This window comes from Monopterus albus, unplaced genomic scaffold (assembly GCF_001952655.1).
Source record: "Monopterus albus unplaced genomic scaffold, M_albus_1.0 scaffold344.1, whole genome shotgun sequence".
Taxonomy (NCBI): Eukaryota; Metazoa; Chordata; class Actinopteri; order Synbranchiformes; family Synbranchidae; genus Monopterus; species Monopterus albus.
The window spans coordinates 414,245-426,006 of NW_018128224.1; the positions used below are offsets into that span (position 1 = coordinate 414,245).

At 40.7% G+C, this 11,762-nt stretch overlaps 2 protein-coding genes and 1 long non-coding RNA gene across 4 annotated transcripts in view; 1 reads left to right on the top strand and 2 right to left on the bottom strand.

Annotated features, from left to right (window-relative positions):
* The window catches only part of rpz (rapunzel), a 6,534-nt gene extending 4,655 nt beyond the window's left edge, over positions 1-1,879 (bottom strand). The window contains exon 1 of the mRNA XM_020625044.1: positions 1,802-1,879. The gene's annotated coding sequence lies outside the window, so the exon portion shown is untranslated. The remainder of the gene's footprint in view (positions 1-1,801) is intronic.
* Positions 1-5,060, top strand: part of LOC109974705 (uncharacterized) — a 15,447-nt gene extending 10,387 nt beyond the window's left edge. The window contains exons 3-4 of the long non-coding RNA XR_002277010.1: positions 1,390-1,523; positions 4,974-5,060. This is a non-coding gene — a long non-coding RNA (uncharacterized LOC109974705). The remainder of the gene's footprint in view (positions 1-1,389; positions 1,524-4,973) is intronic.
* Positions 4,159-10,861, bottom strand: LOC109974701 (uncharacterized). Of its 2 annotated transcripts, none has more exons than XM_020625039.1 (5): positions 10,177-10,857; positions 8,384-8,680; positions 7,709-7,796; positions 4,846-5,322; positions 4,159-4,331 (listed from the first exon to the last, which is right to left on the bottom strand). In XM_020625039.1, the coding sequence occupies exons 1-4, from the start codon at positions 10,562-10,564 to the stop codon at positions 4,902-4,904; spliced, it is 1,194 nt and encodes a 397-aa protein (XP_020480695.1). In that variant the 5' UTR covers positions 10,565-10,857; the 3' UTR covers positions 4,159-4,331; positions 4,846-4,901. The 2 variants fall into 2 exon arrangements, with proteins under 2 accessions (XP_020480695.1, XP_020480696.1); XM_020625040.1 differs by lacking the exon at positions 4,159-4,331 and having other exon boundaries at positions 5,042-5,131; positions 5,236-5,322; positions 10,177-10,861.
* Positions 10,862-11,762: the final 901 nt, after the last annotated feature.

The following is an 11,762-nucleotide window of genomic DNA, read 5'->3' on the forward strand; positions in this document are numbered from 1 at the left end:
ATAACCATGTTGTTATGGTTGTGACCACAAGGCTGAGCAAGTTGAAACAGGTCCCTGAGAGACACGCAACGAACGGGTGGTTTCTGTTTTGCCTTTTTCATGTCCATATAAATATTCCTGTCCACCACAGGGGGCAGTATTTTACCAAAGGCGACACACCCATAACATCCACCAACTGATTTCAGCACCACCACTGTGGACTGAAAGCAGTGACGCTCAGGAGCAGGATTTAACCCTTTAACTTCAGATTAACTGTAAAAGGTGTGTTAAAAATCAGTAATAAACAGAAAGATGAGCAAATATTTTACTTTATTAGGATGCCTGTAAAACCCCCACTTGAAAAATGTTGTAAAATTTAATGAAATTCCCATAAGATATTTTCTAAATGTCACTTTTATAAGATTTTATCATTTTAAAGATGGCATCTTAGAAATCTGTTTAGTTTCCTTTTTTTTTGCTTTATAGTAAGAATTTCATAGCAACTAAATTGTCAAATTATATTCTTACATTTTTTTTTAATTCTAGTTTTGGTTCCTTTTCCCACAGCTGATGATTTACATGAGAAAACACTCCATATCTCAATAAAATATAGCAGACTATGAGATGCAGGTAATGAAAGGATTTATTTAGTCTTTGGACAAAGAATGTCTCTAACAGTAATGATGTAACATGTTACTATGAGATGATCTGTGCTATATTCATCATAAGCTCGATGAGTTGAGTGCACCAATGGTCTGCTGAAGCCCCATTTATATTTGCAATTATAAATGAACCCTTTGTGCAAATGAAAACAATCCACATTTAGCTCTTCACCTTAAATGAAATTTCTTAATGAGTAAACTTGATCAGTTTGAGGTTGTTTCTATTATTGTGATGCAAAATAGGGATCGATTTATAAACAAAGGGAGGTTTATATTTTAATATAAATACTAAGAGCAAATATTTGAGGCCAATTACAGCTCCAGTTTGACCAATCACTGCTCTGTGACCACATGGCCTTCAGAGGCAGCAGGAGACACAACACTTCCAACACCTCTCAAAGTGCGGGGACGTTATGGCTCAGTGACTCTGCTTGTGCATTGTATCTCCAGATTAATGCAGTGATAAGACAGTGTTTAGAAGCAACATCTGACTGTGTGTTTGCTGTAAACACAGCAGCTCTGTCTGTCTAATCAGGAAATGTCAGGCTGCTCTCACCTGTTTGCCTGCAGTGGAGTGGCCATCTTGGAATGTTTTCTATGATCATAGCAATGCTATGCTAATCCAACTTTACACATTATATTCTAATAAATGTGTTCCTTAAGTACACTATTTATGTTTTCCTGACATTTTCACTAATTTTCTGCCACTTATTCATGCAACATGACAGTTTGTTGTCTGTCTTCACAGATCACAGCCTGTTTGGCAGCTGGGAGTCCCGTCTAAGGAAGGCCACCCTTGAGGCTAATGCAGTTCAAACAATAACTGTACTAATGAAGACTAACATACAACAATGACGTGTCACCCGGAGTTCTCCTATGTTTGTGAGTACTGGAACAAGCAAAACATCCTCCCTCCAAACGGCTCAGGGCCAGCCAGTTGCCTTCCTGCCCAGCTATGGCTCCCCCTAGCCGTCCCTCCATATTTCCTTGTTAATGCACACCATAATGCCCTGACCCTGCCTGCTTTATGACACTGTAAAGGCACCTAAATACACCCGAAAACGTCAATTTCTCTGTCTAAATGTAAAGTATACAGTCTCAGTCAACCTCTCAGCCACCATTGGGCACCAATGGCTACATCACAACAGAGGATTTCTTACCTTTTGATAGTAGCTATGCTTGCACCTCCCTCTCTAAAGTCCCAACCTCGACAGCCTTCGTCTTCTTCCCAGCAATCCCTGCAAAAAAGGACACTTCCATGTATGTTGTACATGTAGGGGTGATCAAATTGGACTAAACCATTTTCTAAGGGCCCAGATAGCCCCTCAAACCCAGAAATGGCCAATTTGGCCCCCAGAAAATCATAGGCTCCAAGATTTATTTTTAAATGGCATGTAATGGGCCTTAAACAGCAACGCCCCCTCCTCACATAACTCTGTCCTACCCCTATGATTTCAACTTATTTTGGTCCACCTAGTAGTCATACAGATGACACTGAACAGCGACTATCAGTCAGTGCGCAGCTGAAGTCTCAGACAGTTTCTGCTGCCTTCTGTGCGTTTGCCAAGGCCTGGAGCATCTTTGGGAGGCTACAAAGAGTTCACTGGTGGATTTATGAGTCAAAAAGACCATTTTCTTGTGGACTGGATAAGAAAAACTCGAAGGAAAATATTGTCATTCGAGCAGAATCCAACAACGTAAAAATTGAGCTATGGCTCCAAATGGACTGCGCCAAAGGTGCACAGGTGTATCCAAAGGCACAGAGAGCGCTCCAAACGCTCCAGGAAATACAGGATCCAGCTTAATAGGTAATTACAATAACAATTCTGTCAGACTTCAGTCAATTATACTCAAAAATGAAAAGCTACACTCTAAAGTCCTTTTAGAAACCAAAGTGTGACGAGAAAAAGTACCATATGGCGCACTGGGACTGCAGACACTAAAGTTAAAACTTTCACCTTTTAAAAGATTTTTTCTTAAATCAGCATTTGTATTTAATGCTATAGCAACATATCATATCTTAAAACGACCCTCTACCGGACAGTAGTAGCTTTCAAACAGGGAAAAACCAGAGTGGTAAACGCACCCATTCAGTGCGCCAAAGCAGTTCTACAGCGAGCCAGAGTCTGATCCTTTATCCGGGGTTGAATACGCATAAATGTAGCCCTGTAGCACTAAAAATGTGTAAAAGGTATATATTCAAAACCCTTGCAGGCAAATCCGGTTACTTCTTTGGTGGGGAGTGACTGCGCCGGCGGTTGAAACGTTTTTCTCCACAATACACCTCCATGCAAAATATGTTGGCAGCGTTAAAGGCCAATCCTGTTCTCTGCCCAGCCTGACTGTGGATGATGTTTACGGCGTATACTACAACAGCACATAGACACCGATAGGCGTTTGCCTCCCTGCGTGTCCAGACCTGAGCCTTCGGCAGGTTAAAGACCCCTTATCCCCAGTCTGAAACAGCCAGCCTCAGGCAAAAGAAACGCGTGTCCGCCCTGCGCTCGTAGTGGAAACCGAGGAAAAAATAGAAACAAAAAGCCGATTGTGTGTTTAAAACTGACAAAGCCCTGGTTATTCGCTCAAAAATGTCCGTTGGTACCAACAGTCAGACCTTCTTGTTGGTTTAGGAAAACACAGGCGCTTGTTGTAGCCTTGACTCCGTAGCACAGCGCAGCCGGAGCTGCAGCCGGACGCAGGCCTGTCCCCATTGTGCATTTGCCTCAGCAGCTGTCAAACAGATCATATTTCAGACTGAAGCCACAGAGCGATGAATACTCAGTGCTATATGGTACTGTAGTCAACACACTTGTGCAACATCAGCTGTGCGTCAGAATGCGGTCGAAATGCGTAATATTTAGGAATATACGGCGACAAACAGCCTCTGTTGCAAAACGTCCTTGTTTTTCTTAGCTGGGGGGCAGGAGGAGCGGATCCGCGGGCAGCAACGTTTAACAGAGCCAAGAGGCACAGACCTAAAACCTACAATTCAACAGAAATGTGTCAAACTCTCTGCCGTAGTAATTATATTTTTCGTATTTATTATTCGCCCGTGATTCGACTGAGCTCTTTTCTTTTACTTATCTGGATAAAACACGTAGCTTTTATTGTATCACCTGAAAGTGTGTTGCCAAATGCGGCACCAAACAACCCTACATGATATTGTGCGTCTGATTCAATTCAGTGTACAAGTATTTTGAAATAAACGGAAACGTTATGTTTACAGCGCATAACTAACCAGCGGAAAAGCCCAGACGTATATGAACAGATAAAAGCTTTCATCGCTCAGGGTTAGTTCATTTTGCTTCAGGCTGACATGAACTGAAATGCCTTCATATGAACAAATAATTTGTGGAATACCAGATGAAACGATATTTAATGAGACATTTAAACTGCAATCATTCTTTGTCCACAACAGGAATAAACAAAAACCACAGGTATAATTAAAACCTTTTATTTCACATGTTTTAAAAAACGAACAAAACATTTATTTTTACCAGTACAAAATTAACTGGTAACACAAAAATGCTCAAATGTGCCCATTAGCTTATACAGTATATGTCATAATCGTAGTTACAGATGTTGGACTCCAGGGGCGCTGCAACACTGAACAAAACTCTTAATGCCCCAAATTACTTTCAGTCTTCATTCTAGCGCAGCTGGCACAGGCGCACATTGCGCCAAAGAAGCCTGTAATGAAGAGAGTGTTCATTAGCGAATAGTCAGAAACAAAGTGATGTGAATGCAGTGTTGTTCTCAGGAATATTAGTTGATAATTCAACAATAAAGAAACACAAATGAGTAAATTTAAAACACCAGGTTCAAACTATTCAGCTCACATATTAGGAGACCTGAGACAAATGTGCACAACTATGGTTGAGCTCAGTTTCATAGTACATAATCTGAAGCTCTTACTGGATTCACCAAACAATAAAATACTTGAATAGCAAAGTTACTGTAGTAAGCGCTCCAGATTATGTACTATGAAAATGAGCTTGACCCTAAATGTGTGCATATACCAGGTGTGTCCTCTAACTGGAAGGGGTTTTTCCTAGCTCAGTTCCTTTGGCTATGCTGTATATAGACAGTAAGCTGGTTGCATTTTTCCTGATGAAGGTCTGCTGACCAAAACGTTGACACAGTGAGTACAAGTGGTGAGCAGTGTGCAGGATTAGGCTTGATTTTATCATTTGATCCTACACACCTGCAAAAAGACTGAATAGTGTGTGAGAACGTTCTTTGAAACAGCATTTCTGTTTATTAGCTGCACATTATTCCTCCAGTGTTGCTGTGGGAGCCTCCTCTGTCTGGTCTCTGTGTCTCTCCCGACAGCTCTGTGTTCTGAAGCACATGTCCGTACAGCGTGGGGTTGGTCCGGTGGTGAGCCACCTTTCGAGCATAGTACCTCCTGGATGCGGCTCTCCACGCCTCCCTCTGCAGCATCTGAGACTCTTCAGGTAACTCAGATATCAGCGTCCTCTTCCTCTTATCTACAAAAGAGATGGGTTGTGAATACTGAGAAGCTGGAATGTGGGGCAAGGGGCCAGAGTGCGTCGGGTTTCCCTGCTGGCGGGCTACTTTTCGGGCATAATACCGCCTGGAAGCTGCTCTCCATGCTGCCCTCTTCAGTCTCTGAGCCTCCTCCGTCAGCTGGGACATTGGCACGCTCTTCTTCTTGTTCCTGAGGAGTTCGAGAAGCAAGAAAGGATCACACAGAAGAAGAATAGTATTAAGTATTTAGTTCAGCAAGCACTTTGTTGTTCTGATTAGGGGTGGAATGTTCACAAAATTCATGGTTCGCTTCATATCACAGTTTTGGGGTCATAGTTTTTGGTTTGATACGTTTGTTGTAGAGGGGTAAAGCGTAAAAAATGCTTCAGGTTGCAACTACATGCAAAGCGCGAGCGGACACACAGGGAGTGTAGACAATATATCAAAAACACTTGCGGTATCGATTTGGCTTGAGCCTTTGGTTCCACTTTCCCCGGCTCTTGAGATGGTAATTCTTTATATTAACATTATTTAACACTTCCCATACAGAGACAAACCAAGAATGACTTGTGTGTACTCAATGTTTATGGCTGTCAGTCTGTCCAGTCCTGGATCAGCCTATTCATCGGTGCCATAGACCCTCACTCTTTTTCAGAAACAATTAAAAACACATCAGGGAAACACACCGCTGCGCTAGGTGACATAATTCCTCGCTGTGAAACACGAGCACCTCCTGAGACTTGCTAAGAATCTCCAGAGATTTTGCTACTTCAGATGCTGTAAAGTTATGACCACTCGGAGCCTTTGGGGCAACATTTAAAAATAAATAAAAATCTGGGTCTTGTGCTTCACAATGAGGAAACGTCAACCAGTGCAGCAATGAGTTTCCTTGATGTTTTTTAAAGTCATTTTCGAACAACAATAGAGGTCTATAGCACAGACGAATAAGCTACTGACAGATTGACAGACATTAGCAGTGAGTACAGGAAAATCATGGCTGGGTTTAGTCTCTGTACCAGAGTGTTTAAAATGGTGTTAACGTAAAAAAATGACCTTTAAGACCAGGTATGAGCCACATGTGACAGAGTCACATTAAATGTTATTTGTCAGTATCATTATACTGGAAATTCAGTGTTTTCCGCTATTCATACCATGCGCATTTGTTTATCGGTATTGGGATTTAAAAAAAATGCACTGCACGTGCGCCTTTCTCTCCCACCAATCTGATTTACCAAAGAACTCGCACTGATCCCAATCTGACCCCAGAAACACACAAACTTTCCTGTGTCACATAAATGAGTATACGTGTGTGAGTGAAGGTCTGGCTTGTGCACCTTCAGTAAATTAATGACTATTCAGATAATCGTTTCGTGCATTGTGATGGCATGTCCCACTATTGTCACAAGTTTTACAAACCAGTCGGTCGATTAACAGAAACTAATCAGCAGGTTAATCCGTCACACTTGGATACAAACTAGTTTAGCAGAGCTGCACCTCAGCCGACTACAACAGTCATGTCCTGCTTTTACATCCGTGCACTGAGTGATAGGACAATCACCTTTATTTGGCCAAGTATGTTACACACAAGGAATTTGTTTCCGGTACAGAACCCAGGTAGCCATCTGCAGCGCCAACTCAACCGATGGCTCTAACCATCAGGGGCAACTTGGGGGTTCAGTGTCTTGCCCAAGGACACTTTGACACGTGGACTACAGGCACAGAGATTCGAACCTCCGACCCTCCAGTTGGGAGATGACTGCTCTACCCACCACAGTCGCCCCATGATAGGGTCTTAATATACTGTACAGTATATTACATACAGCTGATTGTAGCATATTTTTATTACATTTTTCACTCGCTGTTTTTCAAGTGCCTTTATTTTGTATTATTATTGATCTATTTTTATTTTATATTTAGACTATATTGTTTGGCATTCATTGTGGACAGCAGAAGAATTTCATTGTGCAGGGAAACGTGTTTCCTTACTGTGCATACGACAATAAACACTTTGAATCTTAACATTTTTGTGTATTGAGTAGTCTACTAATACATTGACATTATTATTGTAACAGAGTAGGCTACTTGTACAGTATGATATTAGTACTTTAAGTAAAGGACGTGAATAATTCCTCTGCTACTGGTGACATGCTTTAGTTCTATAACATGTTATAGTTATGCTGCTTCTTTAAATCATCTTTATAACTGTTTATTCTTTAGGGTCAATCTAGTGTTGCAATCCCGTTCAGTCAACTGTCACAGTCACTTGCAATTAAAGACCCATTTTCATTCTTCTGGGGGTCTTTGTAGCTGATAATAATTATGTAATACCATGAAACCGTGGTATTTTTCTGAGATGTTATGAGACTGTTGCAACCCTAGCATCATGACTGCTTCCTTAGATCTCTACAATGGAGGCAGTGATAGTGAAATTGGCACTAGCTATAGAGTCACCATACCCACTTTTAGGGGAGATACAGCAGGTAGGAAAAAAAAAAGTTATCCTCCAAATGTAACACTGTGCTATCAACAGGCAGCAACCCTGGCGACCTAGTAACTGTGTCCATGCAGCAACTCACCTCAGGTGTCCTCCCTCAGTGATCTGTCTGCCAGCGTCTGCATGAGGCTTCTCCCTGAGCCTTTTCCCCTCTCTGTCCTCCTCTTTTTCTAAAGAAATCAGTAGAGATGAACAATTTCTTAGTCATGCAACAGCAAAAGCCATGCTAATCCATTTTTCCACTGATGACATTTACTCTTCTGCTGAGGCTGTTGTACAGGGCTGAGTGTTGTTTGGAACTGTTTGATAACAGGGTCAAAACCATTCCAGACTTTCATCTGGGATCCAAAACGATACCACAGTAGAATCATTTTTTTCTGTTAAATAAAAGCCAAGGTTCTTAAATGTATAGGTGTTTAAGTCAACCAAGCAGCCACACTTTCCAGACTTTCATCTGGGATCCAAAACAATACCACAAGTCAACCAAGCAGCCACACCAGAATGTTCCCTATATAAAGCACTGTATAAAATTAAACTTTAAATCAGGAAACGTATGATCAAAGAATAAACAGACATGCAGGAGTATTTTACTACTTGAGTTTCTGATACTCTGTGCTGTGATGAGGTTGATACCCAGCCCAGGTGTTACTGTCCATGCCATTTGTACAGCAGAAGACAACCTTAAATAAAAAGATCCCTGTACATCTGTGACTTCTGTGATTATTCTTCTATGACAGTAAAAGGTAGGACACATCACCTTTGACAGTAGGACCTTCTTTGTCTAGACATGAGTCGCCTGTGTTCTCCTGATGCTCTCCCAGTCTCTCCTCACTCATTTCCCACTTGATCATGATTGTGTCCATATCATACGGCTCTTCTTTGACGAGGCTGCTGGGAGATGTAGGCAGATTCCTGGCAGCCTCTGATATGCCCGAGGTCTCTGAGGAGTGGGAGGCGCAGGCCTGGTCCAGACCTGTTCTACTGGGGGACAATGGAAGAGCTGACTCGTGGCTTTGGGAGGAAACACGTGAAGAGGGCCTTCCAAAAACACCCACTGTGGAGAAAGACAAAAATGGCATTCAAGTTACTTTGACAATTACTATCATTATTGTTGGCGGAGGGGTTTTTGTGTATTTGTACATTTTCAGTATATTTTTTACACACACACAATCAGATAAGTGATTTAATGACTTCCTACACTGGACCTGACTGCAATAAGCCCTGCCAAGAAAAATGTACAAACAGAATAGTGAAACCATCATTTCTTGTGGAGGATGCTTGAGAAAACGAAATCTTGCCTGCATTTGAGGAACCATTTCAACTCCTAAAAATGAAAGTTAAGTCTCTCACACGTATAATTGTCTTGAAGAGGTTTAGGAGACTGGTTTTCCTGTTATTGTGTAAATACCATGGTGCACATTATTAATGCATCAGAGGTGAAACAATTAACGGGCCACAAATTTTAATCAATTTTTAGATAAATACATTAAGAAAAGTGCATGATCTCCCCTTTCAACTCTAGGAAAATGTGGTGGAAATGTATCATTGTCTAACATATTACAGACTGAACAATCAATAGAAAAAGAGCAGTAAGATTAGCTGTGCCTCTGTATTCAGTATTTTACAAGCAAATGTATTTTTAAGATTCTTTAATGCCAATGTTGTGGACCCAGTCCTTTTCAAAGAGCTCAAAAAACATGCTCTGTATTGTTTTACTTCATTGCTCTTCCAAGTTTTATAAGAACTGTTTATTACAATAAGTGATTTTTTTCAGAAGTTGACTATAGAAAATGAAACTTATTGCTAAATACAAGCATTTTCATATTATCTACATCAGTGACTGATGCCGACAGTAACTGTGAGGCAGCCAAATGCCAAATAAGCACATATGAATTTTATAAATATAAGGAATGTGACTATGGTAAGATACACAGAGCATTTCTTTGTCAGGCTACAACTTTTTGGAAAATTAAAGGGTTTGTTTTATAGTCCATATTAACAGATAAAACATTCCTTATTTAAGTTAAGGTAATACAAATTGTTAATGCATTACTTCTGTGCAGTGTCACTTGCACAGCTACTAGTTCAGCACTTTTCTACATATTGAGTTTAATAAGGTCAGAAAAGAAACATGTTTAAGAAAAAACTATGCAGATAATATTACAATTAAAATGGAAACTACGGATTATTTCCTAAATTGGTTCATATACTGGTTATTTTTTGCAATTAACTAATTAATGGTTTAATCAATGAGATGTCAGGAAATTGTCAAAAACTGCCTATCACATTTTAAACATGTTAGAGGCTGGAATCAATAATACACAAGTAAGTATATTATTAAAATAGATCTGGTATTGTTTCACTGTTTTTGCTTGAAATATTACTGAAATGGACCCCAACCTATAGCCTAATGTCTGTAATATCATTATTACAGACGTAATCAGTGTCAACAGAAACAACAAGTAACATGTATGTATGCTTCATGCACTAGCTCCACCTCTGAACATTAACTCGTAAATTAAGGGAAACTATTTTGCACTGTTTACTTACAAGAGATGCTCATTTCACACTCTTGCCTCCCTGCTGTCATCTCAGTGTCAATGCAGCCTGGTACAAACCCGCCGTGCTCTCTGTTCTCTCGGTCACCGGAGGTCTGTGATCCGACGAGGCTCTGCTGGGTTCCAAACACCCCACAGGTGCACCCCTGTCGGCGAAGCACCTGCAGCTCCTGCTCTATCTGCTTCAGCCTGCACTCGAGCCGCTGGATCTCTTTGTCCCTGTCGGTCACCATCCGCTGGTACTCATGACTCCTGGCGCTGTTCACTCCGTACAGCACGTTTATTATCGAGTCTATCGCCAGCCGGATGGCGTTTTCCACCACAAGAGCTTCCTCATCGCGTAGGTGTTGGTGTAGAGTTTTGCTTTCGACCAAATTCATTATTTAAATCGACCCGTTTTGTTATTAGCACGCTGCGTGAAAGGAGCGCGTCAAGCTAGCTGCAAGGGAGCTAGGCTATCTGACACTGCGGTTCACTGAAGGGACCAGCCCACGCACACGCTCGTATAAAACAAAACTCACATCTAACACGCGAACCCGAAGCCTGTCCTACAGTGGACAACAATTCCAAACCAACTAGCGTGAAGCAAACTTAAACCAACGTTGAGCTCACTACAACCGGAGATGCAGGTTTGCTTCCTGCGTCGTTCACTTCTTCGGTGCAAGCGCCTGTTATTGGATGATAGCCTGGAGGCCACAGCGCCACCTCGTGGCTACTATGACTTTTCACATTGACGTTACAAGATACAGATGGGTGACAAAAGGAAAATCCCGAATAAACGAGTGGAAATAAAACTGGCCAATAAGTATGAAAAGGTGTGTTGAACACAATGAGGGGATCTGTTTTAGAAGAATGATGTTTCCTCCACTGGTAATTCAGGCAAACAGATCTTCCTCATCTTTCTGAATACAAGAGGACCCACACTTGCACACATCAGATGGATGTCACTGCACTTAGTTGGCTTTTTCAATATTTTCCTTGACGTTGAGTGTTTTCATTGTCTATGTAGAACATATTGCATCTCTTTTAAAAGTTAAATGAATGTAGTAATCTGAAATCCAAGCTGTTACAAACCTAAGGTACTCTCTTTCTCTGTAGCCTTTCAGGATTCTCTCTCTGTATCTCCTAGCCCTCACTGCATTGCTGCTTCTAGACCCACTTTGCTGCTCCCCATTCTTCATGTTGCAGTTTTTCTTTAACTTTATCACATTAACATGCTAGTGTATTCTGCATTGCATGTATAGTACAAACACTTTTAACTGATATTTTTGTGTCCTGAATTTCTTCTTGTGGCAACAATAAAAATGAATAATAATAAATGAAAGAAAAAATATATGGAAAAATTAGACTGGATAAAAATAACTTCACATATTTTACTGGCATCAGCAACACCATATTATTTAAAAAACATAACATCCTTATATTTTTCAAAAAATATTCCTCATATGAACATTTTAATATTCCTAATTATAAGACCTGCTAAAAATGAACAGATTCTGAGGAGTAAAAACGAAAATGACAATTACACACTAACCTAAAAATATTCTTAAAAATTAAGTGCAATGAATAATGAGCTTT

What these genes read in the sequence shown, in the direction of transcription:
- LOC109974701 (XM_020625039.1), bottom strand. Translation starts at nt 10,564, where the DNA reads ATGAATTTGGTCGAAAGCAAAACTCTACACCAACACCTACGCGATGAG. An exon ending in GTGTGAAATGAGCATCTCTT is followed by an intron (nt 8,681 to 10,176) that starts GTAAGTAAACAG and finishes CTTTCTCCACAG; the next exon opens with TGGGTGTTTTTGGAAGGCCC. An exon ending in AGAAGGTCCTACTGTCAAAG is followed by an intron (nt 7,797 to 8,383) that starts GTGATGTGTCCT and finishes TGATTTCTTTAG; the next exon opens with AAAAAGAGGAGGACAGAGAG.